The sequence below is a fragment of the Phlebotomus papatasi genome, chromosome 3, assembly GCF_024763615.1.
Source record: "Phlebotomus papatasi isolate M1 chromosome 3, Ppap_2.1, whole genome shotgun sequence".
Taxonomy (NCBI): domain Eukaryota; kingdom Metazoa; phylum Arthropoda; class Insecta; order Diptera; family Psychodidae; genus Phlebotomus; species Phlebotomus papatasi.
In genome coordinates this window covers 8,267,295-8,284,780 of record NC_077224.1, presented here as the reverse complement: position 1 = coordinate 8,284,780, position 17,486 = coordinate 8,267,295, and the positions used below count along the sequence as shown (strand labels likewise).

The 17,486-nt window shown below is 34.1% G+C and overlaps 1 protein-coding gene across 1 annotated transcript in view; it reads left to right on the top strand.

Moving 5' to 3' along the window:
• The window catches only part of LOC129806624 (neural-cadherin), a 654,674-nt gene that overhangs the window by 615,018 nt on the left and 22,170 nt on the right, over window positions 1–17,486 (top strand). The window contains exon 19 of the mRNA XM_055855343.1: window positions 5,004–5,245. Within this exon, the coding sequence (XP_055711318.1) occupies window positions 5,004–5,245 (242 nt within the window). The remainder of the gene's footprint in view (window positions 1–5,003; window positions 5,246–17,486) is intronic.

Here is a 17,486-nt window from a genome sequence, read left to right as displayed (position 1 = left end):
ATACACTGTTGATTTTGAAAGCTGACTCTGATAGCTTTCCAAATTAGCCATTGATTCTAAGCGCTTCGAATATTTTGACAGTTGATTCTAAACTTCTTTAAAAGCTTTGGCATTATGTGCGCGACTAAGTCTAACAGTGAAACAGAAAAGATCGAAAGTTTGGCAAATTATTCTAAACACTTCGAATTTTTTAATGGTACTTCTAAACGCACTTAGAACGTACTGAATCTTACTTGATTTTAAATACAGTGTTGATTTTGACAGCTGACTCTGATACCTTTCAAAATGAGCCATCGATCCTAACCGCTTCGAATATTTTGACAGTTGATTCTAAACTTCTTTGAGAGATTTGACATTATGGGCCCGAGTCAGCCTAACAGTAAAACAGAAGAGCAAGAGGATTATTTAACAAGTGATTCTAATTACTTCCAAAATTTTGACAGTCCTTCTAAACTAGGATTTAATTGATTTCAACAGCTGACTCTGACAGCTCTTAAAATTAGAAACAGATTATAAACATTTCAATATATTTTACCCATTTTACTAGTTCATACTAAAACTCTTCGAAGACTATGTCACTGGGTATGACCCGAATAAGTTTTGTGGTAAAACGAAAGAGAAACAGGAATTTAACAATTAATTCTAAACGCCTCCAAAATTTTAACGGTGCTTCTAAACGTACTAGAACTTAGTTCATTTTAAATACTTCCAAAATTTTAATATTTGAAGCATTCATAAGTCAAAAACTACTTAACGACTTTTTTTTAGAAAGCTGTTGATCCTAAATACTTTAAATGTTTTAGTAGATGATGCTAAACGTTTCTATAGAAGACTAAAATTCAAATCTGAGTGCTTCTACCTTTCAAACATCTGTGAAGGCGTATTCATATTACGTAATAATTTACAAAATGTTCGTGTACTAGTTCTAAACATTCGAAACATTTACTGTCCATTTTAAATGCTAGAAATCGCTTCAAAAGTTCTGGTATCGTATAACGTCTTGAAATAATTGCAAATTGATTCATTTTAAACCCAGCAAAACTTCGATCTGCAATTCTGCACTTTTGAAATTTTAACGTTTCTTGTCATTCAATCGGATACTTCATGTGGCTTCGGGATAGTCGTGCGACTTCGTGAGCATCGCGAATTTCTTTCGTGTTTTCTAACCATTTCCTTCCCCTTTCTATTATGGCTGATTTAATAGTATTGTATTATAACATTATAATAATATTGTAAAAAAAAGAGAGTATTCACGTAAAATTGTTGAATAAAAATTGAATTTTAAATAAATTGAAATACATTTTTTTATGTAGTTAAAATAATGTTTAGAAACATGAGAAAGGGTAGAAGAAATGTAGAAAACATCTAAATACTCTAAAGAAATTCTGCCGATAATTTTAAAATTTTCTATAGAAATTCTGCAGAAAATTCTGCAGAATTTTCTTACAACGATCGGATCCACCTTAGAACAAAATTCTGCAGAAATTCTGCTGATTTTTCGGCAGTTAGTATTTCAAATCTGACGAATTTCTGCAGAATTCTGCAGAATTTGCCGGGTGGGAAGATCTTTAACATTTCGAAACTTCATTCTAAACCCTTCCGAAATTATCAATTCTAAACGCTTGACAAGTTTTGACAGATATCATAGTATTTAAATTGAGTCATGAAAAGATATGACTTTATATTATTCTAAACACTTCCAACATTTTCAGATATTCTAAACATTTCAAACGTATTGGAATCTATTAACTTATTTATTGCATCACGTAACTATGTCAGTCTTTTCTTATTTTAAGATTAAGATTACGATTTAAATTGATTCTTAACACTTTGATGGTTTTAATAACAGAATCTAAAGATTTTCAGAATTTTAATTATCAATTCTAAGCACTTAGAAAAGTTCGACATCTACGGCAAGCATTCATGTTACATCTCAAAAACCTTATTAATATTTTTTTTTAGACTTAGAAGTCCTTTAAATGCTTTCGAAATACTGAAAGATGATTCTAACTGCTTTGAAGATTCTGACAGCTTATTCTAAATTTTTCCAAGATTTTGAGAGATAATTCCAAACGTTGTTGTGGATTTTAAATGTGTTCAAGATTTTGACTGTCAATTTTCAGCATTTTGGAGATTTTGACAGTTCGATCTAAACAGTTCAGAAATATTGATTGCCAATTCGAAACACTGCCGACTGAGTGTCAGTAGATTCTAAACCTCTTCAAGATTTTGACAGCTGCATTCAAATACAGTTCAAACGCGCTTGACCTTTTAACCCTTTAAGGAGGAGAGGCTCAAAAATTGAGGGTCAGAAAAAATCAGTTTTTCTGACCTTTAGGGAGAAACATAACTTTAGAAAGCTGTAGGAAAAATTTCATTTTTGGGTCACCGGTGACCCAATCATCCTTAAAGGGTTAAGGACGATAAGAACACTGGTATTCCAAAAGTTTTATTTTGGAACACCACCATAACCTAAAGTTATGCTTAGCTTTATGAAGTCAGAAAAAGTGATTTTTTTATCCCCAGTTTTTGATCCTTTCCTTCTTCAAGTGTTAAGAATTTGTCTTTGAAGATTTTGGCACCTAGTTCTAAACGCTCCAGCGATCTTGACAGCTTATTCTAAAAGTTATTAAAAGGTCTGTCGCAGTAGATGATAGTTAATTCCTAATGCTGCTGAAAAGGAATTATTGCAACGAATTCTAAACGCTTTCAAGATTTTGACGGTAGTTATTAACATTCTGACAGGTGTTCTTCTTGCCTTGTATATGTCATATATGATTTTGACAAAAAAAAAACTAAATATTTGAAAGTGAAAGAACGTAACGTAGTTCTCATTGTCTTTTTAAATGGCTAAGACTATTAAAAAAAGCGTATTTTTTAAAATTTACTCTATCTTTGCTAACTAAAAAATTAATAGTACTTAATTTGAGTTAAACATTTTATCAAGAGCACGTAGTTCTCAAAGCACGCAATTTCAGTTTTTTCGAACACCTAAAGCCATTTTATACAAAAGAAAACCGTGTAAAATACTGAGACAAGGAAATATAATATATCACTAACCAATGTATTCTTCACTGAAACTCTCAAGACAGTGTGAAAAAGGCAAAATAAATGAACAAAAGTTATATAGTAATGTCAACAATATTTCATGAAAAAAATTAGAAAAAAACCTTACACAAAACTTTCATGTTTCGCGAAAATTCTAAGGGTTTAGCTGTGGACATTTTTATAACAAAAAGCTGTACATGAGTTTTGTTGTTACACTCTTTTCCCATTTTGCTTCTGACACTGATAAACTTTTCACGAGACGATGAGAATTTTAATATAATTCAACTTATTTTGCTGTACATTGCAGCAAGAAGGAAGTTTCTTAAACCTGGATTCATGAGCTTTAGAAATTGTATCTGTTCTCAGTGTGATAGTGATTTTATGAAAATTGTCATGCAATTGGTACTTTGGAAATAAGTTTTACAATTGCTGAGTATTGCTATTATTTGCATATGATGTGAGAATTATTTATTGGCATTTCGTGGAAATGAGTTATTTCCTTGGAAAGTCACGAGAAGCTCTGCAAAAGTCATTTTAAAATTCAGTAATATTTTTTGGAACACTGGTAAAAATGAAAGGGTCACCGATGATCCTTTGAAAAGTTCACTGTTCTGGCACATATTTAACGCCGGAATAACTGAATAAAAACAATGAAAAAGTCATCTTTGGTGTTCGCTCAGATGAGAGAAATACGATGAGAGTAATAAATTTACGATTAAACATAATCTATCGTGATAAATGTGCATACACAATTTCAAAAGATTCAAGTAAACCTTTCAGAGGATCAAATATGATCCATTTTTGTTGAAAAGGGTCAATTTGACCCTATTATATTTGCCAATGAAGTGATTAAATAATTGTACGTAATCCGGATTTAAAAATTTTATTGATTTTTACGTAATTAAAATTGCTAACGTTCAGATTACGTTATCTTTACGTTAGGTTCTGTCAAACTGATAGATAGTCATCTTGCTTACTCATGACTATGTTACATATAAGAAATAAGATTAATATTAAGATTAATACTTACTGAAGTGCGAGAATGGCAAAAAAAAGATAGAAATTGTTTTATCTTGCCTCTCTCTCGCATTTCCCCTCTGCGTATAAAGTTGGCAGCAATACAATCGCTCGAAAACCGACCGAATCACAGTTGGCACGCATGGAAAATTGCTCGAATTGCCTGTAATACGATTCAAAAAACAATTAATACGAACAGTAATATCTTACTCATCGTATTACTCCACTAGAGTGTACTCTTTCTAACACACGTGATATTCCATTTGAAATTTTGCATACTATATACCTCTCTCTCCGGCTTTTCTTAATATTAATATTAATCTTATATGTGACACCACGGTCATACTCACAGTTTTCAAACAACAGCTGCTTATAATGTGCAAAAAGAGTGAGCGGGATGACTAGATGTCAATATTTTTCACTTTGACAGAAATTAACATAAGCAAAACGTAATTTTAACATAAGTAATTTTAATTACGTTAAAATAACCTTTTCTTTACGTAAATATTTGTAATGTATTTTTAGCATCAGTCATTCAAGTCACTTAGACGACATATTTACAAAACGAAAGCAATTGTACGCAAACATTATTTCAAATCAAATATTTTAATTACGTAAAATCACTATCCAAATATGGTGTGTGCTATTTGAGAATTTTTAGTGTGGTTTTGTGTGATTTTGTGAGATTACCCTGAAGATTTCGCAATGCAAAAAAGTTTGCCTGGGCTTTGAAATAAAAAAAAAAACTGAACAACTAATCATGCTAATCACAAAATTCAGAAGTGGGATATTCCCCATTCTGCAAAACAAGAAAATATATTTTTTGTGTGTTTTTTGTGTGTGTGTGCTGCATTATAATTTTTTATCATGAAAAATTAAACAAAAGAAGAAACAAAAGAGCCAAAATCCATCTTCTTCTGCATTAAATCCAAAAAAAGTTGCGGCGAGGGGCGCATAATGTCACCAGATGGAAAGGGTTGCATTGATCGCAATGAGTGCATCGACTTGCCCTGCCTCAATGGTGCCACATGCATAAATTTGGAGCCGAGGCTGCGGTATCGCTGCATATGCCCCGATGGCTTCTGGGGTGAAAATTGCGAACTGATCCAGGAGGGTCAGACACTGAAGCTGAGCATGGGCGCTTTGGCAGCCATCCTTGTGTGTCTACTAATAATTTTGAGTGAGCAAAAATGACTACATAAATTTATACACTCCACCACCAAGCCCACCCACTTAATTATTATGTTTTACTTTCAAACGGAAGGGTTGAGGCTTGTGGGTGGGGTCAGGGTGAGAGATGGGAGTATGAAGTGGCTCTAAATTTTCCTCTCTTCTGTGCCACTTTAACCTGCCATGTGACAGAGTTTATTGGACTCCTAATTCAGACTTGTGCTCTTACTGGTTATTAATGGCGAATTGTTGACATTTATCGAGTTTAGATTACGGGTTGTGCCTTGGTTTTAGATAAATTACCTGAATCTGATATTTATCTGGGGTAGATAAATTTAATAAAAATAAAAATATAGAGCACTATTTTACAGAGGACGTAGGCCTCTTTGCAAGCGATGCCGGCGGGTACATGCACTTTTATGTTTTTGATACGATAATGGATTTATTTGATCCATACCGTAGATGCGAGTACCGTAGATGACTTTGACCTCCTACTGTTCTTATTAATGGCAATATAAGGTGTCAAAAGGGAATACTCACATCGGGTTTGGCAGTCGACAAGTCTGAAGATCACACTGTGGACTGACCTAGGGACTTCTCGCTATCTAGGCGAGTGCTCCGAATGCTGGCACCTACTTTGACAATTATTATTAATCGAGTATTAAGGTGGTCCTAAATTTGGCCCAGAGTATACCTTGTGTTAATTGGCCACATTAAAAAAAAAAGGTTAAAAAGGTTCTTGATACGAGACCCAGAATAGCCGTAAAAAAGGCATTGGACTAATCATTGTCTAAGCTTCTTGATGTGCTGTTCCACGCACAACTCAGCTTATGTCTGATGATCGTTTTCGGTGTAATGTCCGTTATAGATCCGTTATGGATTGTGCATTAAACCACTTAGTTCACTCTCTTCGGGTGAAGGAGGCCTCGGAAAAGCCTCCAGAGATTGTGTTTCCTCTAGGGTCGGGGTCGGGGACTGTTTATTTACGGAGAATCGCTTATTCGCAGCTAATCCTGGCAGGTCTTACATGAGTCCTGCCTGGGTCAGTCAGTGATCTACCACGTACTGACTCTCTTCCCTCCTAGTAGCATGAGCAAAGTTCCGAGTACTTTGACAATACTTATCACTAGAAATGGCCAAAATATGTATTTGCATGTTTTTATTAAGCGTTCTGAGGTTCTATTTGACCCTTTATCTTCACGAATTGGGCTTTTGCGGTTCTAATAAACTTCTTCTAATAATTTAACCCTCAAATGTCTGAAAAAGCTGCTAAAGGAGACGGAAGAGCGTACTATAGTACTATAAACTATTGCTTTAATCACAGAGTGTGATACAGCACTACCGTTCTGACAGACTTTTGGCTGAAAGATTGGTGATAACATTTAGACTGTGCGTGTTATTAATCCCAATCTTAACTGTTTTAAGATAGAGCTGTGCGTGTTTTTAAGCACAATCTGAACCGTTTTGTGACTAAGCTGTGCGTGTTTTTAAGCGCATTCCGAAACACCGATCTAAGGATTTCTTGTTCTTTTAGAATATGATTTATAGAAAATGTAATTGAACATTATTTCATCCTTATACAATGACCTCAGTCTATTCCTTCTAATAATTTATCTACGTCAAATGTAAAAAAACACCTCAAATTATTTTACGGATAATATATTTTAAAAATGAATATTAAAAAGCCTTTTGTAAAATTATCAAAGGGTTATCTAGTAAATTAAAATACTTAGTAACACTACAGTATATACCATATTACCTACAGTATATAGTATATACCATTTACACTATAGTATATACCATTTATATATACTATAACCCTTTGCTAATTTTACAAAAGGCTTTTTAATTTCCATTTTTTTTAAAATATATTATCTGTAAAATAATTTGAGGAGTTTTTTTTACATTTGACATTGAAAAATTATTAGGAGTGAACTGAGGTCATTGTATAAGGATGAAATAATGTTCAATTACATTTTCTGTAAATCATATTCTAAAATAACAAGAAATCCCAAGATCGGTTTATCGAAATGCGCTTACAAACACGCACAGCTTAGTCACAAAATGGTTCAGATTGTGCTTAAAAACACGCACAGCTCTATCTTAAAACGGTTAAGATTGGGATTAACAACACGAACAGCCAAAAGTCTATCAGAACAGTAGTGCTGTATCACACTCTGTGATTAGAGCAATAGTTCATAGACCACCAGAGGTCTCTAAGGAGATCTCCTGAGCTATAAGGAATGTTAGCAATTGACCAAAAGGGAGTAGGGACTAGGTTAATCAGTGCGAATATTCGATAGCTTCGCCTTGATAGTCAGGGGTCTCTAGTTCAAAGATGTAGTTAGGGCTTCGTCCTCAATTTGCACTGTATCGTTCTGTGCATACCCTGCAATTTCAGCCATGGTACAAAAGGATAAATTGTCAACAATAAGGGCACATCCTTAGGTTAAAAGGAGGAAAATTTTTGAATATATCCATACATCTCTCACCCTCTTTCACAACTTCCTGTATAAATTGTCGTACATTTAACACCCTCTAACAAAGTAACAATTTTGCTCAAGAGAATGTGTATGTTGATTTTCCTAAAAGCAAACCTTGCATCTTGCATATTGCATGTTTTTATATAGTTATATGGAAAAGTTGTAGATTGTAGAAGTGTCTCCTGCAGCAACATTTTGAAAAGCTCCGAGAGAACGAAAATCTTGACTGAATTTTGGCAACGTTTGTGTGCTTTTGTAAGTAAAAGTTATGAGACAGAAAGGAGGATTTTTGGATTAATTTTCTTACCACTAATTCATCCTCATTTTTCATCCAAACATTAAACCTTTGCTCCCACTTTACCCCAAATCCTCTTCTTTTATGGCATTTGTGTGAATTCTCTGGCATTCCTGGGGTGATTTGTCCGAATGTTCAGTTCTTGTTTGGGATTGTTGGGGAAGACCAAATGTGAGATATTTTTCTCTTTTTTTTCTTCTTCTCAACTATTTTATTGTTCATTTTGGTTGAAATGTGTTTTGTCCGAGGGGAAATCAAATGGAATTTATCGTTGGAAATTCATCATGTGACACATTACTAAAATTTTGAAGATCAACGAAATAATTTTATGAAGATATTCCCACTTCTTCCCCCTTTTATTTATTTTTATTAGTTTTTCTTCCAAACCCCAATTTTATTTTGTCTATTTATTTGTGTCTTTCTCTCTTCTTTCTTCCGCCATCCTCAACAATTTTTAGTTGTCCAGCTGGCTATAGGATTTCTGGTAATCATTGTGTCAATGAGAATGAATGTCAGTGGTTTCCCTGTCGCAATGGTGGCCGATGTCGTGACCTCGCGCCACCAAGGAGGTATGAATGTCGCTGTTCCAGGGGATATACTGGCATGAACTGTGAGCTGGAGCTCCTGGCCTCAGGCGTGATAACACCATCCAAAGATTTTATCATAGCCCTTCTCGTGTGCCTCAGCACACTCATTCGTAAGTACTTTAGTTGCCTGTAGATTTTTATTTTACAAATAGCAATTCTACTTCTGATTTTTGTAGATGAAACATTTTATTTTAGTAAAAAAAAAACAATGTTATGTCTTATTTTCTTAAAACTCCCACGTTTTGTTTTATTACAATCCTTGTTTTGAGCACTAAATTTGATTACTTTCTTGATAATTCTGTGTGAATTCTTTTGAACTCATCCACTATCAAGGGGAGGATGATTCAAGGGAATGGTGTACATAAAACAAAGTTAATAACAATAAGAGCAAACGGAAAAAAATACCCCTAAGCAATTTTTAAGGGGGGTCACCGAAGGCCGGAAGCTCATATCTCTTATAGTTTGACCTGTAGTCCAGTAACAAATTGAAAAAAATGATATAGCGAGAAGTGAAACGTCTTTGAATTAGGGTATCCTTTTAATAGTGTAGCAAGATATGCCACTGACTCACACTGGATCGTGATGAAATGCCCAATATCGCCTGCCTCCCGGAGTAGAGCCCCCATTAACCATTCCCGGCTATACGGGCTTCAGACCTAAGGCTTAGCCAGATACACACAGAGAAATTTTAGTGGCATAACAACTCCAAATGGTGTTGTCGGACACACCAACCTCAACCCCAAAATCAACTAACCCCAATTCGGTGTTCAGAATACACCAAGTGGTATCACAAAGCAACTAACACCGGCTTTGGGTTTCTGATTACACCAATTTTACACCAATTATTAACACCAAATTTAGCGTTGTTGGAACACCATTGTGGATTTTGTATCACACCATCTCAAGAAAATATGGGTGTTTCTTTTACACCAATAAAAGTGTAAATTCCCCACCTTTTTTTTTAAATATAACGATTTTTTTAAATGATCCCATATCGAAATCCATATCCGTATCGAAATAAAATAAATTATACACAAATTTTGTATCTCTGATAATCATTTTTATTTGAAGGATTTTTAGAATAGTATTTAGAGTATTTACATTATTTTTTTATAATTAATATTTTTTCGATCACATATTTTTATACTTAAATATTTTTACATTTCCATTAGTTTTTCAGAGTTCAAATTTGCGGTCTTATACATCACAGTTCTTGTTTTATTTTCGTGATATTTTATACAGCTGTGAGGATATTTTACACTTCTACATAATTTACAAAAATACTTATTTTAACCCTCTAACAGTATTTCCTTTAATATGCGAAAAAAGTTGTAAGAAAATGTTTTCTAGGATAATTATGATCCAATAAAGTCGAAAAACCATCCATTCTTCATTGTATCTTTTAGTTTAGGCGCTAGGTAAGAAAATATAAAATTTTTTTTGAAACTCTTTGCTTCTAAAATTCACATTTTTACTTTTTTTAAATAAAATTTACAAAATAGAATGACATATCTCTCAGTAAAAAATAAATTTATTTTAGTCAGATAATTTTAAATCGGTATTTTGCTTGAAATTAGAAATGAGTTCTTTTGCACAAATATTTTTTGTTGCTTTTTCTCTGACATGTCACACAAAACTCTGAATAGCAACTAAACGAAGATTCAAAATGAGTTAAAACTTTCAAAAGATGTTAGTAAGACAGTTTTGTAGTGAACAAAGAAATTATGCTTAAATTTCAAATAACCAAATAGCTTAACGTATTCAGTGTGGTGTTTTTCAATTAGAGAATTTAATTTTTCTAGTTCTTCGGTATTGAATTCAGTCTTTAGAATCATTTCTAAAATTTCGTCCTTTTTCAGTTTCGTTGACGATGATTCTTGCACATTTACAGGGAGATTTCTGAATTACTCTTTTCAGACTCTTGCATTGGCTTTCTCCATTCGCCTAGTTTAGCTAGAAATTTTAGCTTACTTTTTAGACCGTTTCAGAATATTTCCTTGATGTCGCTTTCCGTCATAAATTTATAAACACTTTCGTCGATTTCCAAATCTGAAAAGTAAATATAAAAAAAAACAATGTCAATAAAAATATATTTGTTACGATGTTACGATACAAAAATGTAAGACATAGTAATTACTATTAATTAATTAATACAATTTTAAATAAATAGGATTTTTGAGATCTAGTGAGGAGTAATTCCCTTATATGATTAATCAAAAGATAAACTCACCAAGAAATCTCTGCGCAATTTCCACTGGAAACCCTCATTCAGAAGAGAAAACACTTCTGCCACTGAAATATTGTCCAAATTATCGGCAAATAAAAAACTTTCAAGTTTTATGTGTTCCAGAAAGCACTTATTTATAATTTCACTAGATTATATGGAACAAAAATGCACTAATTAACACAATAAGATAGATTAGATAAATCACAGAAAATTGCGCAATATCACTTTCTTCCGTACTCTTCACTGATCAATTTGGTACTGATGCAGCGCGGAGGAAAGAGAGTGCGCGAAGGATAGTGTGGTCGATGGTGAGCGACGAACACCGTTTGGCGTTGCAACAGCACTGTTTAGAAAATTGATGGTGTTACTTTTGCACCATTTTAGAGATTTCTGTGGCGGAGTTAATACAACACCGCCAAAGCATTTCATACAACACCATTGATTCAAAACTAGGTGTTATTTTGGTGTGAATGCTACTACGTTTGGTGCTCAAGCAACACCAACACCAAATTCAACCCCAAATTCAACACCGCTTTCTCAAAATCACTTCTCTGTGTGTAGCTTTACTGCTCTAATTTCTTGTCAATCACGACTGTTTGTAAAATTTAATTTGGGATGGATTATTAAAGATAAGTAACCTATTAGGTTCTCAAAAAGCTAAAGAATTGCACGCTATTTAGGAATTTTTGGACCTAGGCTAAATCTCTAGTCTGAAGACCGCTTTAGCCACGAATTGAGCTTCCTATTAGCTTCACGGTTGAAGGACGTAGGATATGCTCCTTCGGGATAATATATCGGACGATCATAACTCCATCTATCGGCGATATAGCTCTCTTTGAAGTTAGCCGTTATAGCAACCCTCGGAACCCTCGGAATCACCACCCCAACTGAGCTGTGATTGGTATCGTTGGCTCAGAGGAGTCTTCATTACGATGGGCTTTCTCCCTCGAACTCCTCTAGGCTGAACAGTCCTACTACAAAGAGCAATAGGGAAAACTGGGGCACCTTGGAATTGGGGTACCTTTGCAATAGGGCTTTTTCTTCTATTTTAAAAAGGACTGTGCCTTGTAACAATGTAATTTAGCTTCACAATTGATTTTCCAAGCCAATTATATCATGGTAGGGTCTAGTTCAAAGGTACTTAGGGTGTTCCAACAAGAAAAAAGTGTTTCGGCACTATTCTCAGGGTGCTCTACAAGATGAGACAGGAAAGTTTGTCTTCAACGACCATATGATCGGACACTGTTTAGAGGTAGCTGAATGACCCTCTCTGTAGTGTAAAATCGGAAAATTGTTCTACTTAGAGGGTCACTCAATCACCTCTGAACAGCGTTCGATCATGATCATCGAAGAAAAACTTTCATGTCTTATCTTGTAGAGCACCCTGCCAATAGTGCCATTTTTTTCTTTTTGAAACGCCCTAGTAAATAAGGCAAGCTTCTAAGTAAAGGCTGATTTATACTGCTCTCTCTTTAAGTTCGAATATAAGTAATGTGAATGAAAATGTACATTGTGGGAATGGTGGGAATAAACCGACGTGAAGTTGAAATCAACAATAGGGAAATCCGGAAGTCGTCAGGAAGTAACAATCACTCAGGGAAACACATCAACTATCTCCTGAGCTTTCGACTCGGTCTCCAAGCCTACATCAGTGGTCAAGTCTTGCAATCTTTCTCTGAGACTCGTGCAGGGTTTTGGTTAGGATTATAACAGGGCATAAGAGGGAACGGGGGTGCTACTTTTTCACTGTCTTTTCATTTTTTTGTTGTAATATTTGGTACAATTTTATGCCTGTCTGGATTATATTAGACATTTAGATTAGACATAAAATTGTACCAAATATAACAAAAAAAATTGTAAAGATAGTGCCCCCGTTCCCTCTTATGCCCTGTTATAATCCTGACTAAAACCCTGTACGATTCTCAGAGAAAGACTGCAAGACTTGACCACTGATGGGCTTAGAGACCGAGCCGAAATCTCTGGAGATAGTTGATGTGTTGCCCTGAGCGATTGTTTTTTCCCGACTACTACCGGATTTCCCTATTGTTGAAAATATACAGTTTTTTGTCTTCTTGACTCACGTAAGCCCTTAATACCTCAATATGATTCATGTGAGAAAGGGGAAGAGCACCCCAGATCGGAATGTTAATAGATATGCTCGATACTTAGTTGAAAATATGAGCCTTTAAATTTTTATTTGGTATTTTTGTGTATGCTAAACGGTATATCAGTGATCCAGTTAACTATACTGTATTAACTATTATTAATATTGAACTATACTGTACTACTCTGTACCTCGGATTGTCACAAATTTAATAAGGTGTTTCATGGAAAATTGTTTTTATAAATTTAATCTGAACTAATGCACTGCATTCTTGTGAGAGTTAATTGATAAGAAGTAGCTAATAACTTTTAAAAATTCATTTGAATTGGTGCAACAATATGACAATAACCTGACGATCCGAGGAACACTGCCGATCGCTGGTGCTCTTCCCTTATCTGTTATTTTTCGTCCGCCGCCGGCTTAGCGTATATAATCAACTTCGAAAATAAATAGATGAAAAGTTCTTTCTCAAAGTATATACATATAAACCTTAAGAAATATTCAATAAATTTATGAATAATAAAAAGATGACAAAATTACAAAGCTTGGGTAAAAGTACGTTATTTTAAGAATAGATTTATTGTTTCCAAAAGCAAGGACCTCTCGACATTTTGTTTTTCCATACGTTTTTGCATAGAGGCACTGAAGACTATTGGCAAGTTTTTTCCTAAAGATGATTGACTTATCAGTCTGATATATTTCGAAATGGTGCACTAAAAGCTATTTAAAAATACGTATTTCATAATGCTCGCCGAAATAATACAAGAACTACGAAGAAATTTGTTTAAGTCGTGGTGCAATATCTGCAAAATTTTTGCAGGTTTAGGCGTGATGGTCCCCTGCCAAAAGCGTATTTAACAAGATTTGTTGAAGCTTTTTTTTTGCTTTGTGTCAGTCAAAGTGACATGACATTGCTTGATGTACACCATTCCCATACAATTGTCCTCCCTTGCATTTTTCACGATACACACAATAAATCTGAGACACTAGAAAAAAATGCAACAAAAATAAACTTATCTCACATTTTCTGTCACTGTAAATATTTATTAGGTTTAATGCAGTTTACCGCGCACTTTGCAATGTCATTTGAATGTTTTAAGATGCGACAGAGTCATTGTGAGAAAGATAACTCCTCTCGAAAGCTAATTTTTTAAAGTGTTTATTTTTTGTATTTAGTAAACATAAAGACAGGAGGGAAAACTTCCAAGAATTTTCCAAGCTCTTTTACCTTACCAAACTAATTTTGCTTGTGGCTTAATCCCTTTAGTTAAAGTTATTTTAGTTTTCCTCGAGAATAAATTCATAATTGCTGAAGAAACATCGATAGCCTGAGGGGACTTTGAAAAGGATTAAGGAGGGAAAAGTTAGATAAATCTTTCAAATTTAATTGCCACAAGACAGTTTAATTTATTTATTTTTTTGCTGAGGGTGTGAGCTTTAGGAGAAACTTTCTCACAAAATGTATCACGTTTATTGTCGTCCTTGCGTAGCACTTCATATTCCCCCTTTGACATTCCCAGTCAAGCCAAAAGTGATGAGGCAAAAGGATAAAAAAAGCGAACATGGAAAAATGGTATTGCAAGAAAAATTTATAGAGCCAATAAAAATTGTGTTTTAGCAATTTGCACACTTTATAATCAAAAATTGGGTCATTTAAGTCTGTATTGTTACGTTATTCCCTCTATATTCTCTACAAAACTCTCTACTGAGTTCTAGATAGAGACAAGTTCCGGATGAAAATGAAGGCAAGTACATTATTCATAAATTTATGGAGTCACAAAAGAAATGGGAAGAAATACTGTAAGATTAATTGAATTGCAGGGAAGTAATACATTTAAATTTAAAAGTCTCTCATACAGCAAAAATCGCTTTTTTTCTGCACTTCATTTCACCCAACACGCTCTTTCTCATCCTACAAATCCTCTTTGGGAAATTCCTCCCCAGGATATCCTCCAAGAGAATCTCCGTGGCATGAGAAGGAGAAGATAGAGCTCCATTTTTGAGTATCCCACATATTCTTTTCACTATTTTCCATCAAGACCAATAGCTGTGTTAATTTTTGTCTTCGTCTTTCGACTTAGAAAGCATGAAATAATATAAGTTACTTTCCTAGTTAATTGTTCATACACCCCAATTATTATCCATAAACGCAAATTTAATGTGAAATTAAACACAGATAAATAGCAATGCTCATCATGTTGCTGGCACCAAAATAAATCATAAAGTTCCAGGGGCAAAAGGGATATGCTTTTAATTAATTATTTGCACACCCAATTTATGAGCAAAATTCATAGTGTCTCATTCGCAGTTTCGATTAATGGGGCATTTTATTAATTATGGTGAGAATTATTGATTCCACTATCAATCACCTTTATAACAAGTTTTATGTTGCATTCAGTCTCTATTGCAAATTATTTGTTGACGACTTATTAAATTTTTAATTGCTGAGGACAGAGTTGAAAGACCTTTCAGTAACAATGTTTGTCGGTAAGTTGGTAAAGATGAAAATTTATATGTATAATACACAGTAGATGTCAATCCAAATTCAAACTTACATATCTCAAATAACTGACAGCTGTCAACTATAAAGCACTTCTGCTGAACGAATGTTTTTGAAAGCGTTACGAGTTAACGAAGAAAGATGAAACAAAGCTTTATTGTTTTGACATGTAAAATGCAAACGGCATTTGTGTATTAATCTATTCTTAGGTTTCTATCTATTGGTGTCTACACACTAGAAGCAATTTTTGTTCTGACATTTGTGAAAATGTCAAAATGCTGTACAGCAAAAGAATCGTTAAATTTTGAATTCTTTAAATTTGACAGCTTTTTGACGTTAACTATGTCAAGTTTAAAAATTGAAACGAATCAGCGGATAATTATTTTCAAGTGATAAATATTTTTCTTACACGGTTAACTTCAGTGCAGTAGGTCAATTCTGAATATCTTTTTGGTAAGAAAAAGATATATATTTATACATGTACGCAGAATTTATTTGACTGTACAGTATACTCTCGCTCAATCGGCTCCTTTTCAATCGGGCGAAAAATTTTGTTGACAATTTTCACGTTTAATATGAAGCTTATTTGCTCAAATTCTCTGTAGTTCTTCCTATTTTATCGTGATTCTTTATAATTGAGTGCTTTTTGTGGAATTTACAAAGGCTTTGACGCCCAAATCTATCGATAAACCGGATGATATTTCGCCCCAAATGCCCATTTGAGAGAGAGTCTATGTGTGAAAATTCAAATTGCAAAATGTGCGAAACCACCAGCACCACACATAGTTAACGAAATGTACTTTTTATTGTTTACTATTTTTGAAATTCGTTGAGTTCGTGCAATATTACGTTCGGGTTAACATCGGATTTTGTTGGCTTCAGAAAATTATCTTACATCTTACCTAAAAGATATTCAGAATTGACATACAGATCTGTTGATTTTTCTTAAATATCGTGACGATATGTCTATCTCTGCAAAAATCATGCCGATTTCCCAATATCTGAAAAATGTTTCTGATTTCGGTAAAAAATATATTTTTCTTGTCCGTCTTCTGCCAAATCGAATCGATTTCCTGAGTCCCTTGAAATCGTACCGTTTCCCCGGTTTCCGTAAAAATCGTACTGATATTCCGATTTCTGTTAAAATCGTTACGATATTCCGATTTCTGTTAAAATCGTTACGATATTTCGATTTCTGCTGAAGAGTGAAGATATTCCGGTTCTGTGAAAATTATCTTGACCTTCTGATTTCTTTAAAAATCATACCCATCTTTCGATTTTTACAAGAATCGTGCTGATCTCTTAATTTCTCTAAGTATTGTGCCGTACCGATATTCTGATTTTGGTAAACATTGTACTGAACTTCCGATATCTATAATAAATGCTGATCTGCCGATTACTTCAACATTCGTACTGATTTTTTCATTTCTTTAAAAATCGTGTTGATCACTCGATCTCTCCAAGAATCTTGCTGATCTCTTAATGCCTCTAAAAATCGTGACGATCTTCTGATTTGTGTAAAAGTCCTGCCGATCTACCGATTTCTGTAAAAATTGTATTGACTTTTCGATATCTGCAAGAATCTTTCTGATATCTCAATATCTGGAAAAAAAACGTGATGATCTTACGACTTTTGTAAAAATTGTACAGATATTCCGGTTTCTGTGAAAATTTTGTTAAACTTACTATTCCTACTAGAATTTTCTTGATCTCTTGATTTTCAGTAGAATCGTGCCGATCTACCGATTTCTGTAGATAGATTGTACAAGGAACATGATACGATCTGTAGGCTGCGGACACCTAGGCTCCTTTGAGCCCATTATGTCTACCAAACTAACCTTATTCCAATTCTTATAAAAACTGACTTTCGATTTCTGTACGAATCTTCTTGTACTTCCGGTGTTCGCTCAAATCGTACTGTTCTTTATTATTTCTGCAAATATTGTGCTTATTTTCCGTTTTCTGTAACTATCATGCGGATCTCCCAACTTCAGTGATAATTGTGCTGATCTCCCGATTTTTCTAGGAATAGTAGGGTCGAGTGAACACCTCTTC